This window comes from Neopelma chrysocephalum, unplaced genomic scaffold (assembly GCF_003984885.1).
Source record: "Neopelma chrysocephalum unplaced genomic scaffold, ASM398488v2 Primary Assembly neopelma1_96827, whole genome shotgun sequence".
NCBI lineage: Eukaryota > Metazoa > Chordata > Aves > Passeriformes > Pipridae > Neopelma > Neopelma chrysocephalum.
The window spans coordinates 205,473-220,653 of NW_020925471.1; the positions used below are offsets into that span (position 1 = coordinate 205,473).

The 15,181-nt window shown below is 46.9% G+C and overlaps 1 protein-coding gene across 1 annotated transcript in view; it reads left to right on the top strand.

Annotated features, from left to right (window-relative positions):
• Positions 1-15,181, top strand: part of LOC113960654 (ubiquitin-conjugating enzyme E2 R2) — a 108,428-nt gene that overhangs the window by 83,189 nt on the left and 10,058 nt on the right. The window contains exon 3 of the mRNA XM_027670324.1: positions 11,985-12,082. Coding sequence (XP_027526125.1) covers positions 11,985-12,082 — 98 coding nt within the window. The remainder of the gene's footprint in view (positions 1-11,984; positions 12,083-15,181) is intronic.

Consider the following 15,181-nt stretch of genomic DNA (forward strand, 5'->3'; position numbering starts at 1 on the left):
CTCCTCGAGAGTGATCCTGTGTGCATTCTCAAAGGAAACAGCAGCGTTATAGATGGTGTGTCTCCAGACCTCCCGATTGGAGGCCAGAGTAGACCAGTTATGATGATCAATATGGCTGAGGCTGAGATGTTGTTTCAGGGAGTCCTTGTATCTTTTCTTTGGGGCTCCTCTCTTGCGGCAGCCGGTGGCAAGTTCACCATAAAGCAAGATCTTAGGGAGGCGGTGGTCCTTCATCCTGGAGACGTGCCCTGCCCAACGCAGCTGTGTTCTCATCAACATGACCTCAGTACTTGTGATTGCTGCTTGTTCTAGAACAGACATTAGTCACATAATCTGACCAGTGGATGTTTAGGATTGTACGGAGACAGCGTTGATGGAAGCGTTCTAGGAGACGCAGGTGGTGGCGGTAGATGACCCATGATTCAGAACCATATAAAAGAGTAGACAGCACTATGGCTCTGTAAACACTGATCTTTGTACTTTTCTTCAAGTGTTTATTACGCCATACTCTTTTATGGAGTTTTCCAAAAGCACTATATGCCTTTGCTAACCTGTTGTCTATCTCTCTGTCAATCTTACCATCTGAGGAGATGAGGCTACCTAGGTAATTAAACTACTGGACTGATTTGAGCTCTGATTCGCCAATGGTGATGTGGGGATGATGGAAGACTTCCTGAGGTGCGGGTTGATAGAGAACTTCTGTCTTCTTTAAGCTGACTTCCAACCCAAAGAGCTCAGCAGCGTCTGCAAAGCAGGATGTTAAATGCTGCAGAGCTGCTTCTGTGTGGGTGACAAGGGCGACGTCATCAGCATAAAGCAGCTCCTGGACAAGATGATTTAAGGTCTTGGTGTGGGCCTTCAGTCACCTTAGGTTGAATAGTCTTCCATCAGTACAGTATTGAATGTAGATACCGTCCTGATCATCGAGGTCTGCCGTGGCCCTTTGGAGCATCATACAAGATTGTACAAGCCTGTTGGAATCCTAACAAGGCAGTTTCTTTTTTATGGCAAACTGTTCCAGCAACCTAAGTAGTTGCTTGGGTATTCAGCACCTCCAAATGCTACGTTGCTGGTTTTTGTTGTGTTCTTGACAAAACTTCTTCAAATGATGAGGGCTTGCTAATTAGCATACCTGGAATGGTTAGTGAGCTGCTGAAATATGCCTCCAGTGTTAAAGAAGGATCTCATTTGGCTATAAAAGAAATGTCCTTCAGGTGAACTGTTATCTGTAGCTGTGATCACTGGCTTGGGTTCAAAGGCATGGATGCTATCACAGTGCTACTTTGTGTTTTGGCTCCTGTGTGTTGAGCAGCATTGGAGGATCCTCAGGACATAGCTGAGACCAGATGCATGGGGAAGTAGCAGCCTGTGGTCTTGAACAGAACTGATCTGCAGCTTCTCTCTTGTTCCTATCATTAACCTGTCTTGGATCAGGGTGTGTCTTGGGTTAAAGACAGTGTTGCCAGGGAGGCGCGACCTCAGATGAAACAGAAACCCCTCCCTGCTGGACTTATTGTAAATTTGAAAAAAAATTATGACACGAGCAAGGAGTAGAAATGAAATAAAGAGTTTACTGAAAACTAGGGAACAAAACAGAACATAAACAACACCCACACAATAACAGAGAAAAAAATGTCACCCAGAAATCACTCTCTTCACTTCTGCATTGCCGGGGCGATAACGCAGTTCCGGCACGGTCATATGGCCCTGGTGGCAAGGTGGCTGCCACGTGGAAGCAACAACAATGGTGGCAGGTGGCAGGAAACCGGCAGGTCAGAGGCACGAGCAGTTGTGGCGAATCAGGAGGCAGCAGCAGCGGCAGGAAGAATTCTGGTATGTAGTGCTGACACCAGGTGCACAGAGCGGGTACCTTGCTTTTGGTGGTCTGCAGCGGAGGGTGCAGAGAAGGCTCCGCAGGCGCGGCTGCGCTCACCCCACACAAAGGGAACTTCCCGACCAGCAACTGTTGTGGGGTGCAGGGACACCAAGGCTCCAGTGGTTGTGGTGCTGGCAGATGGGAGGGCTGCAGCTGGGCAGTAGCTGGGTGATTCCAGACTCACGCATGGGAGGTGAATCAGACCAGCAACTTTGGGCAGCAAGTCACGGCAGGAGCAAGTCAGTGTGGGGGCTGCTGAACCCGCACAGGGGTTTCCCGAGTCCGTGCAGGCAGCGAACCTCACCAGGGAGAGAGAGAGCAAAGCCAGGAACAACTCCCCTTTTATTCTTTCCAGTTCTCAGGTTGTCTCCACCCCAGGGGATCTTGCCCCCCCGCCGCCCCCCTCCCCTGTCCGTGGGCGGCTGGTCTGGTACCACGGTGGCAAATGCCGTCCACTGCTGTTGGCATGCACCCCCTTATGGTGGCATGGGAAAATTCAAGAAGAAAATCTAAAACCCATGACAGGGTGATAAGGGACAGTGTTAGCGCTGCCCATCAGCTGAGGCTATGTCACCTGAAGGTGTAAGGCTGCCTCTAAGAACTTGTAAGTCATCCCACAGCTGGGTGCAAGAGGCAGCAAGCCAGTGGGCCCTGGAGAGGCCAACATCTGCTGTCTGGCCTCAGGCCCCATCTGCACCTCTACCTCATCTGGCATTGGGACCCCATGATCCCTTGGAGTTAACTTCAGTGAAGACTATCAACTGTGGTAGATACTGCTACAGCAGTCCTACAAAGTACTTGTGTCGGAGTGCTGTTGCTGATGAAGAATTGCTTTTATAGGCTTCTTAAAGCGTTTATAAATGGTAGGTGCTATGGAGCTTTAAATCTATATTCAGACCATAACACTGTGCGTAGATTGACACAGACTGACAATTATGTAGCTGTATGGTTTCCATATGCTGCCAAAATAGTCTTCCTCTTGCATGCTGGAAGGGATTTTCAGTGAAACTTTCAGAGAGCATCTCCTGCTTTTTCACCTGAACAGCTGTGTCCTAGGGGAGCAGTGTAAGACTGCCCCACACCATCTGTTCAACATCCTAGTGTCCTGGGAGAAGCATTGTTTTGATACCTGAGCTAGTAGAGTGTACTAAATTCTTCAATTAAAAAATTCCTGGAACTGACTGCTACCACTGATGTGGTTGGTTGACCTTGGCTGGATACCAGGTGCCCACCAAGCTGCTCTACCATTCCCCCTTCTCAGCTGGAGAGGGGAGAGAGAACAAGATGGGAAACAACTCATAGGTTGAGGTAAGGCATTTTATTAAAGCAAAAGCAAAAGTTTGCACACACAGCAGTAGACAAAACACTGGTGTGTTATTAACATCTTTCCAGCTACCAACGCAAAGCACAGTAGTAGTTCTGTTATGGGGAAATTAACTCCATCTCAGCTAGACACAATACAGTCTCCACCCCTTATTCCATACCATTTGCGTCATACCCACAAAATTTGATACATATATATCTTAACTATTCCATTGTATTTAATTCTCATTACTGAAATCCCTTCTTACCAACATTTACAACATAATCTACATTCTTAAACCATCTTTATCATAGAATCATAGAATCAGCTGGGTTGGAAGGGACCTCCGAGATCATCAAGTCCAACCCTTGATCCACTACCACCGTGGTTACTAGACCACGGCACTAAGTGCCACATCCAGTCTCATCTTAAAAACCTCCAGGGATGGTGAATCCACCACCTCCCTGGGCAACCCATTCCAATGTCTGTTTATTCTCTCTGTAAAAAATTTCTTCCTAATAACCAACCTAAACTTCCCCTGGTGGAGCTTAAGATCGTGCCCTCTTGTCCTACTACTGATTGCCTGGGAGAAGAGACTGACGCCCAACTGGCTACAACCTCCTTTCAGGTAGTTGTAGAGAGTGATGAGGTCTCCCCGAGCCTTCTCTTCTCCAGGCTAAACAACCCAGAGTTTATACCCAACATACAGATTTATACATTTTCATTAACTACTATCCCCCATCCTTTCACAGACAGACATTATTTTCCCATTTCATGGGATTCCTCCACCCCTCCAGATGTTCAAAAACAGGCTCCATTCCATTAGGATGGGTACTCAAGACAGGAGAAGCAGCACTATCGATCTTTGGGCACTGACACCGGCCTGGCCTGGGTCATCGTCTGTCCTAGTTACAGGAACCGGGACCAGTTTATCACTATGTGGGTACAACCAAAACTGTATATTCTACACCCTCTGTGTCATTTATGCTGAACTGTTAATAATGGATTGTTTGCAGCAGCTGCCCAGGGCACACCTGACACCTCAGGCTACAAGCTGGGTGTTAAAGAAATCCTGCAAAGCAGGGGAATGTGTCTTTGTCTTCACACCTAATGACTCAGCTGTGATAACTTCCCTCTGGGGAGGAATTAGCACCTTCACACCCAGCCTGAGGGGTCATCTCTGCTAATGGGGCACAATGGACTGGCATAATAGGCAGCTGCAACACCTAGACCATCAAAAATTCCAAAAATATCCCATGGCTCACAGAGTTAAATCACCCATTGTGAAACTCCCTGCCCTGGGGGAGGTACTGGACATTCCCACCTGAACCTGAGCATATATAATCTTGAGGTTTTGGAACTTCTGGTACCACTCATTGGATCCAGAGGAGGACCAGACCTCCAACAGGACTGTCACTGCCAATCTCAACAAGACTGTGATCGTTACTTCAACAGAACTGCCGCCATCATCTGGACCAACAGGTTTCCTTTCCTTTTACTTTGCCCCCATGGGGACCACGTGGTGCTCAGCACAGGAGCAAATGAACACTGTTCTGTTCTTGTCCCAGGGTGCTGGGTTATACATCTGTTTTTGTGGGTTAAAACCAGTTTTTCTCTGTATCACTGTATTTATTGTAATCTTTTTAGTAAATTGTAACTCTGACTTGTAGTCTCTCGAGTTGGGTTCATTTCTCCCACCAGTTTACTTTTAAACCAGCACATCGATGCACTCTCCTTGCTTCTCACAAAATTCACTCTTTGTCAGTTCATGTTGTTCCTGCTACTTTACTTCCTGCAACGTACAACTCACACCACAGACTATTTTCCCCCCAAGGTTAAATCTCCTTGAGGCACACACCAGGTCTCCCCATTCTTCAGCATTACCCACGAAGTACACTCTGATCCCTGAGCAAAGACAATTCCAAGGGTGGGTTTGCCTTTTCTCATGGGAGACTTCCCCAGCCACTTCCCCTTGTGTAGTATGGGGACCTTATCCCCTCCCACAGTATGTAGGGGTTTTGTTTGGGCAGGACCGGGGCAGTTGGCAGATCCTCTGGTGTTAAACAGCCAAGTGGCTTCTGCCAAATTTTTATCACAATGCTTCTATGTCCAGTTGCTCAACGCTCTTAACATAGTCTTCAACAGTCCATTATACCTCTCAATCTTCCCAGAGGCTTGTGGATGATGGGGAATGTGATACATCCACTCAATGATGTGTTTCTTTGCCCAGGAGTTTATGAGGTTGTTTTAAAAATGAGTCCCATTGTCTGATTCAATTCTCTCTGGGGTACCATGTCACCACAAAATGCTTCTCTCAAGTCCTAAGGTGGTGTTTCGAGCAGTGACCTGGTTTACAGGATATGTTTCTGAAACAGAGCAAGGATTTTTAGAGGCTCACAGATACCACTTTGAGGAATGCTGCATTTAGGTTGTAATGACAGAGACAGAAAACATGTTATGAGATTAATTAAAGGAAGAGAAGGTATCAGGCTCCGAGAGGCCTGTTTGTCCTTGGTATGCTCTATCCTAATGAAATATAACAAAAAGGTTAGCCTAGTAGTCATAAATTAGATAAGATGGACATTCGAGGGAGCTGGAGAACTGAGTAAAGGAGTTTTTAGTAAGACTTTTGCACGTAGTCAGGAAGAGTTGAAAAGTTCATGTCGATGAGGGACAAGAAAACGACCCACCATGAGGCCGAAGAAGCCAGAACGACCCTCAAGAATTTACCCAAAAGTATGACTCCGCCTCAAGCTCCACCTGAACCCCGCCTGATATGAATATTATAACTAGATGATGTAATTGTAATGAATATTCATGTAAAATATTATAATCCCTCACCAAAATTGTATAAATTACCTGACTTTTCACTGAGAACTTCAGAGCTAGTTTGTCCAGCACGAGCTGACTAGCTCTCCAACGTTGCTCAAAATAAATACCTTTGCTGCTTAAAGACTTAAAACTGTCTCTGAGCAGTCATTTTATGCTGTTTTTAGCATCATTTCCAGCCAACCAGACATTGCCTCCACCATGGTAAGTATGTAACTCTTGCCTTGGTGTGTTCATGGCTATGGTCCAATGTAGTCAATATGCCAGGCCTCACCATATTGGAAATCCAGCCACTGCCCTTGATTCCAAAAAACTCGATCCGAGAAACTGCTCAGAGACTTTTTTTTTATCTTTAAGCAGCAAGGTATTTGTTTATTCAATGTTGGGAGCAAGCCAGCTCGCGCTGGACAAACTCGCTCAACTTGAAAGTGCAAAAGCAAGCTATTTTATACACTTTAGATACATGGTTACATCATTTAACATACATATTAATAAGTAGGCTAGTCTCTGGGTGGAGTCTTTCCAGACATGCGCAGTCTTCTACTGTGGGGGTCTTCTCCTCAAGCCTTCATCCCTCTGGTGGTTGCCATGAACGTCTTCCTCAATTTGACCTCTTCAATTAGGTGACCAGAATTCTTCAAGCTTGCAAAATGCTGGCTTTGGGCCTTCTAGATCTTATTCAAATGTCTAGTTTACCTAATTTATTACTGTGTGTACTCATGGCTAGGCTTCGCAAACGAAGATTAAGGAAGGCTCTATCCACATTTATTACAGGCACGCTGGTGGCTAATGAGACCAATACGAGATAGACATATCCGATTGCAAAAGGCACAGCAGAAAGACTCCTTAGATGGTATATTTCGCAAGACACGGTTCTTTCTGGGTTGTCTTTTTTCCTCGAGAGTGATCCTGCGTGCGTTCTCAAAGGAGACAGCTGCGTTATAGATGGTGTGTCTCCAGGCCTCCCGATTGGAGGCCAGAGTAGACCAGTTATGATGATCAATATGGCCAAGGCTGAGATGTTTCAGGGAGTCCTTGTATCTTTTCTTTGGGGCTCCTCTCTTGCTGCAGCCGGTGGCAAGTTCACCATAAAGCAAGATCTTTGTGTGTGTACTACTCCTATTCTTTCTATAATAAGGCCTTTGGTCCAGTGAGCAGAACAGAACATGATATTAACTAGTGCTCCTAAAATGTTCTTCTAGCAAAACAGGTATTGGGGTTTCTTAGCAGGCCAAGATATCTCAGTTAACTCTTTTAGGCTTGGCTCCTGTTTCACCCTCTATTCCAGGGAGATTTTACTCGCATGGCTCGCTTGATTGCAGCACGTTTCACATTCATGAATGACCGGTGTGATGGCCTCCATGGTCAGGTACACCCCTCGATCACGAGCCCATCTGTATGTCACATCTCTTCCTAGATGTCCTAATGTTTCATGGGCCCATCAGGCTATAAATAGCTCACCCTTCTGCTCCTAGTCTAAGTCTACCTGGGCTATTCCAGTCTTGGCAGCCTTATCCACCTGCTCATTGTTCTGATGTTCTTCAGTGGCACGACCTTTGGGCGTGTGAGCATCAACATGAGGCACTTTCAGAGTCATGTTTTCCACCCATGCAGCGATGTCCTGCCACATTGCAGCAGCCCAGATGGGTTTACCCCTGCGTTGCCAATTGGCCTTCTTCCACTGCTGTAGCCACCCCCAGGAGTCAGTATAGAGATATAGTGCAGGCCACTTTTCTCGTTCGGCAATCTTTAGGGCTAGTTGGATGGCTTTCACTTCTGCAAACTGGTTTGATTCACCTTGTCCTTCAGTGGTCTCATTGACTCATCATTTGGGACTCCACTCAGCAGCTTTCTACCTCCGATAATTTCCTACCATGCAGCAAGATCCATCAGTAAATAGAGCATAGCCTCTTTCATCTTATGTTAACTCATTATATGGTGGTGCCTCTTGGGCACGAGCCACCTCCTCAGGCAATGCTCCAAAATCCCTGCCTTCTGGCCAGTCCATAATCTCTTCCAGGATTCCTGGGAAATTGGGTTTTCCCATTCGGGCTCACTGTGTGATCAAAGCTACCCACTTACTCCATGTAGCACTGGTTTCATGATATGTTGAGGGGATGTTCCCTTTGAACATCCAGTGCAGCACAGACAAACACGGTGCCAAGAGGAGACATGCTTCTGTTCCAACAACTTCTGAGGCAGCTTGAACCCCCTCATAAGCTGCTAATATCTCTTTTTCAGTTGGAGCTTAGTGGGCCTTCTGATCCTCCATAACCGTGGCTCCAAAATCCCAATGGTCGACCTCGGGTTTCTCCTGAGGTTCTTTGCCAGAGGCTTCAGGTGAGACCATGCTCCCCAGCTGCCATGCAGAGGATATTTTGCACAGCTGGTCCTGTTCAAACAGGCCCCAGAGCTACTGCACAGGCTATCTCCTGTTTGATCTGCTCCAAGGCCTGTTGTTGCTCAAGGCCCCACTCAAAATGGTTCTTCTTCCAGGTCACTTGATAGAGGGGACTCACAATCTGACTGTAACCTGGAATATGCCTCCACCAGAACCCCACAAGGCCTAGGAAAGCTTGTGTTTCCTTCTTGTTAGCTGGTGGAGACATAGTTGTTACCCTGTTGACTATATCCATAGGTTCATGATGACATCCATCCTGCCATTTTATTCCCAAAAACTGAATCTCCTGTGCAGGTCCCTCGACCTTGCTTTTCTTTAAGGCAAACCCGGCTTTCAGAAGAATCTGAATTATTCTTTTTCCCTTATCAAACACCACTTCTGCTGTGTTGCCCCACACAGTGATGTCATCAATATATTGTAGATGTTCAGGGGCATCACCCATTTCCAGTGCAGTCTGGATCAGTCCATGGCAGATGGAAAGGCCATGTTTCCACCCCTGGGACAGTCAATTCCAGGTATATTGGACACCCCTCCACATGAAAGCAAACTGTGGTCTGCACTCTGTTGCCAGAGGGTTTAAGAAAAATGCATCGGCAATGTCAGTTGCAGCCCACCACTTGGTTGCCTTCGACTCCATATTGGAACTCTAACATGCCTGCTACAGCAGCACTCAATGGTGACATTGTTTCGTTCAGGCCACAGTAGCCTACTGTTAACCTCCACCCTCTGTCAGACTTTTGCACTGGCCATATGGGACTACTGAAAGGTGAGTGAGCCAGGGAGTCTCGGTGCGATATTGCTGCCAGTGCACTGTCCCAGTAGCAATTGGTACATGCTGATCTTCAACTTGCAGAAATCCCACAATGAAGGGATCTTCTAGAGACCAGGCAGGGTAGACAGCCACTTGATCTTCTCTGTATTCACAGTACTTACACCAAAAGCCCATTGGTACCCCTTTGGACCCTTGAAGTACCTTCTCCTGAGGATACAAGGGGCCTCTGGACCAGTCACAATGGGATGCTTTTCCCACTTTTCCCCCGTTAAACTCACCTCAGCCTCCAATACAGACAATTCTTGGCATCCCTCTGTCACTCCAGAGAGCCAGATGGGTTCTATGTCTCTATACCCTGATGGCACCAGTGTACACTGTGCACCAGTGTCTACTAAAGCCTTATACTTCTGTGGATCTGGTGTGCCAGGCCATCAAATCCACACAATCCAGTATGCCTGGTCATCTCCTGGTTGAAGGCAGGGACCCTTTATTCCTGTTCCTGGTCAGAGTGTTCTCTGTCTGACCCTTGCAATGCCAGACCAGAAGTCCCCTTGCCAGGATCAAAGGAAGTGATTTCAGTCCTTTCATGTCTGGGAGATCGCTGATTGCCTTCTTGTGTCTGCGGCAACTACACTGAGAGTCTTCTTGGGTGACCCCTTCTTAACAGCTCTCTTCCCTCTCAGTTCACATATCCAGGCTTCCAGCTTAAAGGTGGGTTCACCATCCCACTTCCTCATGTCCTCCCCCTGTCCCTGCAGAAAGAACCAGAGTGCACCACATGGCCTGCATTTGGGGCTTTATTCCCCTCTGACCAGGGCAGGAGAGGACTGATTTCTTGGGTTGCTCCTGAGAGCTGAGGTGCTGGCCCATAGGGATGAGGAGGTACAGAGATTTTCTTCAAAGTTTTGGAGACAGGAAGATGCTCTCTCCAGAGTTAGCATATCCATTTCCTGGTAATACATTGCTGCCAAGCTGTTGGAATATGATGCAGGGGCACTTTGAAACACCTTCCTCCACATGGCCATGGTGCAAGGGACATCCTCTGGATCTTTAGGGTTGTCATCACTTTTTAGATTGCTATAGATGACTTCCAGAACTGCTAATTCTCTCAAGTACTGGATACTTTTGTCTGCAGTGGTCCACTTTCCTGGGGAGTTCACAAGATCTTCCTTAAATGGATATCTTGCCCTCACACTTGAGAGGAGCTGTCTCCAGAGACTGCAAATTGCTGCCTCTTTTCCAATTCCTCTTTCAATTCCTTGACTTCTATCAAGGGATCCCAGCTGTTTGGCTTCATGACCTTCCAGTTGCTGACTGTCAGCCCCTTCATCCCAGCATCAAAGCAACCAGGTAGGAATCCGCTCACCTGGCTGGTGCCTGTAATCTTTTCACAAGTCTTGAAGTTCTGATAAGGTCAGGTCTGATAACTTCAGTTTCCTGTTTGATTTGTCTCATTCCTTTCTCCAATTTCTTTGTTGAAGGACTAGCTTCTTGATCACACCCTTCTTTTCTTGATTCTTCCTCCTCTTCTTCCTCCTTCCCTTCCTCCCTTTCAAATCGATGGTATGGATGTGTTGTTCTCTTTGTCCACTTTTTAACTACTGGGGCGATGACTGTAGTTGTTGTGGTTTGAGTCCCTACCTCAGCCATAGTGTCCTCCATTGCAGTTTGGGTCCCTGCCTCCACTACAGTCCTCTGAGAGTACTGAACTGCGGCTTGATAGGCACAGGTCAGGCCCCAGTACAGGGCAAGAAGCTGCTGGTTTTGACTGGGGTAGGCAAGGCACCCTTCCATCAGGTGACGTGTCAGTTTACTAGGGTCAAATACCTGTTCAGGTGTGAAGTCTCACGTAATGGGAGGTGTTAACTGCCCTAGGAACCTGCCCAAATCCTTCCACACACACTGACACACAGGGACCAGGTGCTTCAGGGCACATTTCAATATTGCCTCACCCAAGATTTGTTTTCTCTTACACCAGGACAACACCAGATTCCACAAACCTCATAATGTGCTAACAGTATTAATTAGTGGTATCAAACAGCTCACATAAGAATGAGAAAGGACCTCAGGAGCCTGCATAATAAAACCATCCACATTAATCCTGGGTAGGGAGAGGAAGATGTATTCCCTTATTCGTGAAATAACTCACCCAGCACAGCAAGGCAGGACAAAGCTTAGAACTTGTTTGTATTAGTATGTTCCCAAACTCAGCAAAATAAAGAGATAAGAAGTGCAGCTGACAAACTCCATGTCCCACACAGGAGCTTACTACTCAATAACTACTATTACTATAGCATGCAATACATATATGTGTAACTGCCTTTGTCTCACCCCACATTTGGGCACCCAAAAGACTGTGGTGGGTTGACCTGGGCTGGACACCAGGTGCCCACCAAGCCACTCTATCACTCCCCTTCCTAGCCAGTCAGGGGAGAGAAAATAAGATGGAAAATGACTCGTAGGTTGAGGTAAGGCAGTTTACTAAAGCAAAGTGAAAGTTTGTGCATGCAGAAGTGAAGGGAAAATAAAAAAAAAATTTATTCTCTATTTCCCATCAGCAAGTGATGTCTGACCACTTCCCGGGAAGCAGGGCTTCAGAACGTGTAGCAATTGCTCCAGAAGGCAAATATTGTAAATAACGAATGCCTCCCCCCTTCCTCCTTCTTTCCTTAGCTTTTATGTCTGAGGTGATGTCATATGGTATGGAATATCCCTTTGGCCAATTTGGGTCAGCTGGCTTGGTTGTGTCATCAGACCTCTGCCTCAAGCCAGGCTATTCTCAACTTTTGTTTCTGTCTTGCAGAATGGAGATGTATGTATTTCAATTCTTCACCCACCTGTAGATGACCCACAAAGTGGAGAACTGCCCTCTGAGAGGTGGAACCCTACCCAAAATGTCAGGTAACTGTTAATCTGTGATGTACAGCAGTGACCTCAAAGGCCTGTCATCTCTCTCCAAGACTAAGGCCTGTGTTGGGAAAGTTTTGGAACAGAATTTAAGACTTTGGGAGCTTTAGGTCTTGAACTGGATGGGAACCAGACTTATGAAGTTGTCTGAAGTGCTGATGCTGAAGTGTCCTGATGCTGGGGTAACAATGTGGAGACTTCTGTCCTGTTCACAGGGTTTCTTGCTCTTAAAACAAATTATCTCAAATGTTCTGCCCTTCCCCAGTCATTGTTCTCCTACAGTTAGATTTTTCAAACTGTTCCATGGTACCACTAGTGGAAAAGAACATTTTTGGGTATTTGGGCCCAGTAGGAATAACTTGGTGCATAATTCTGCTTGCTGTTTGCCTTACAGTATTTGTGTGTCTCCTGTCCTGCAGTGTGATATCTTGGGCAGTTAGCCAGGTAGCTTTCTTCCTGACAAAAAGACCCAAAGGATCACTAAGTACCAGAGGCATTTGAGGCTAACCTGTCCTTTTTTTTAAACACCAGCTGTTCTCCAGAATGGAGTAGGGGATGTAAGAAAGCGAAGGTGGGCTTGAAATCCCCACTCTTCATGCAAACAACTTGCATGAAACAACATGTCAGAACAATCTTGCCTAAGGGAGAAACAGATCCATGACAGTACTGGAGAGGGTCAGTCTGTATCCAGTCTGGTGCAGTTTGTATCTGATGCTGAGGATGTTTTCAGTCACATGTGGTTGAACTTTTTTATAGTTCTGTCCTGTCAGATCCTCTGTGTTGGGATCCCTTCCTGTTACTGTACTTTGTTCACCTTGCTTACCCACAGCAGCAGGGTTTGAGTTGGAGGAGACTGTCCAGCTCTTAAGGATATCAGCAGTGATGGAGCTGATCTAATGTGCTGGTCAGGAATGAAGAATGCAGAGAGTCTCACCTCTAATAGACAATTACCTTGGTGTGTTTAAGTAGCTTTGCAGTGACTTTGGAGTCTGGGGCACTGTAGTGGAAATTGCCTTCTCCTCACTTTCTTGATGGAAGTGTGGTAGAGCAGGTGCTACATCCAGATGTGAATTCTTGTCCTCAGCCTTCTCTAGATTTTGCTTGCTTTACAGTAATGATGCTGTAGCTGACATGCTGGCTTTGCAGCCTGATTGCTGAGAATTCAAAGGCTTTAAAATGAATTCTTGAATTGAAGTAAAAGATAGTTTCTCTTCTGCATGTCATTCCAGTCTGACCAGACAGTTTTTTCCAGAACTACTGTTCTTTTTCCTACTGAATTATATTATTTGGAAAGTAAATTGTATATGACTCTCCTGATAGCTGTGCTGAACAGTCTGGCCAGATGAAAGTGTTAAGTTTCAAAATCTTTCAAGAAACTCTTCATCCAAATGGCCAAGCATTTCCTGGAATTGTATGATATGCTTGGTAGATGTGCTCAGCATGCGCTGCTCTGAACTACAGTTGGGGCTGTAGTCTCCTTTAATCGAGTTCTGCAAAGCAGTTGTTATGTACTGCTGTATTTCAAGACTTATTCCTTGTCTCTTGTTCTTCCCTTCCATTTAAATTGAAAGCTGTTGCCAGTAGGATCACCTCAGACATGTGAAGCTGTTGTGGTGGTAGCTACAGCCAGGTGGCCAGGTGTGTAGAGCTGTCTGATGGGACTTGCTGTTGAGTTTTGTGCTAGTTGTGACACTGCGTGAGGAACAAAGGGCTCAATCTCTGAATTGCAAAGGGTTGTAGGAAATGCAGAGGGGTCTGGGCAAGGGAAGTGGTGTTTGTCCCTGGTAAATGCCAGCAGAGCAGGGCAGCTAGAAATCCAGGAAGGCTTTCTGTCTGCCAGGGGTTATATGATTGGCTCATGCTGCCTTTGCTGAGTACCAGCAGCTGAATCTTGCTGGGCCCTTGGCGGCTTGCCTGGGTGTTGAGCACAGCAAGGGGAAGACAGTGCAGATGTTTTTTAAGTGCTGCTACAGCAGTCTTGGCACACAGGCTGAGGAGAGGAGATACCTGACCACAGTTCCAACCTCTTAATACACTCTGGGGCAGGGAAGTCAGTGCAGCCTCATTTGATACTCTTGGGTCGTAGTGTTTGGGGTAGGCAAAGAGCCTGGCTTTCTGCTGGGAGGCTGAATGTCATGAGGAACAGGCTCACCGAGCAGGTTTCCAACCCTGCACCATCTATGGGTGGTATGGACAAGCTGAATTCTGGTCTGATGCAAGCTTTGCCTGCTACTCTGTCACAAACGTGTACAGACATGATAGTCTGTCATCAGATTAGGTCTTTGAGGTTTGTATTGCATCATCTTCCCTACACCGATGACCAGGGTCTGAAGTTCATAAGTATCTGCTCGTACTTCAACTATTGTCCTTAGTGTATTGTGTTTGTGTGGCCAGGTTTTGGTAGCAGAGGGGGCTACAGGGGTGGCTTCTGTGAGAAGCTACTAGAAGCTTCCCCCATGTCCAGCAAAGCCAATGCCAGCTGGCTCCAGGATGGACCTGCCACTGGCCAAAGCTGAGCCAATCAGGAATGACAGTAATGCCTCTAGGATAATATATTTAAGATGGAAAAAAAAGTTATTGCACAGATATAATTGCACCCTGAGAAGAGTGGAGTGAAAACATGTGAGCAGCTCTGCAGACACCAAGGTCAGTGAAGGAGAAGGGGAGGAGGTGCTCCAGGCACTGGAGCTGAGATTCCCCTGCTGCCCATGGTACAGCCCGTGGTGAGGCAGCTGTGCCCCTGCAGCCCATGAAGGTTAACAGGAGTGAAAAGATTCACCTGCAGCCCATGGAGGAGACCCAGACTGGAGCAGGGGGATGCCCGAAAGCGGGCTGTAAACTCCAGCCTGTGCTGGAGCAGGGTCCCGTCAGGGACCTGCTGACCAGTGGAGAGAGGAGCCCATGCTAGAGCACGTTTCCTAATAGGACTTGTGACCCTGTGGGGGACCCACGTTGGAGCAACCTGTGCCTAAAGGATTGACCCTGTGGAAAAGTGACCCACGTTGCAGCAGTTCATGGAGAACTGTTGCCCGTGGGATGGACTCACGTTGGAGAAGTTTATGGAGGACTATCTCCCATGGGAGAGACCTCACG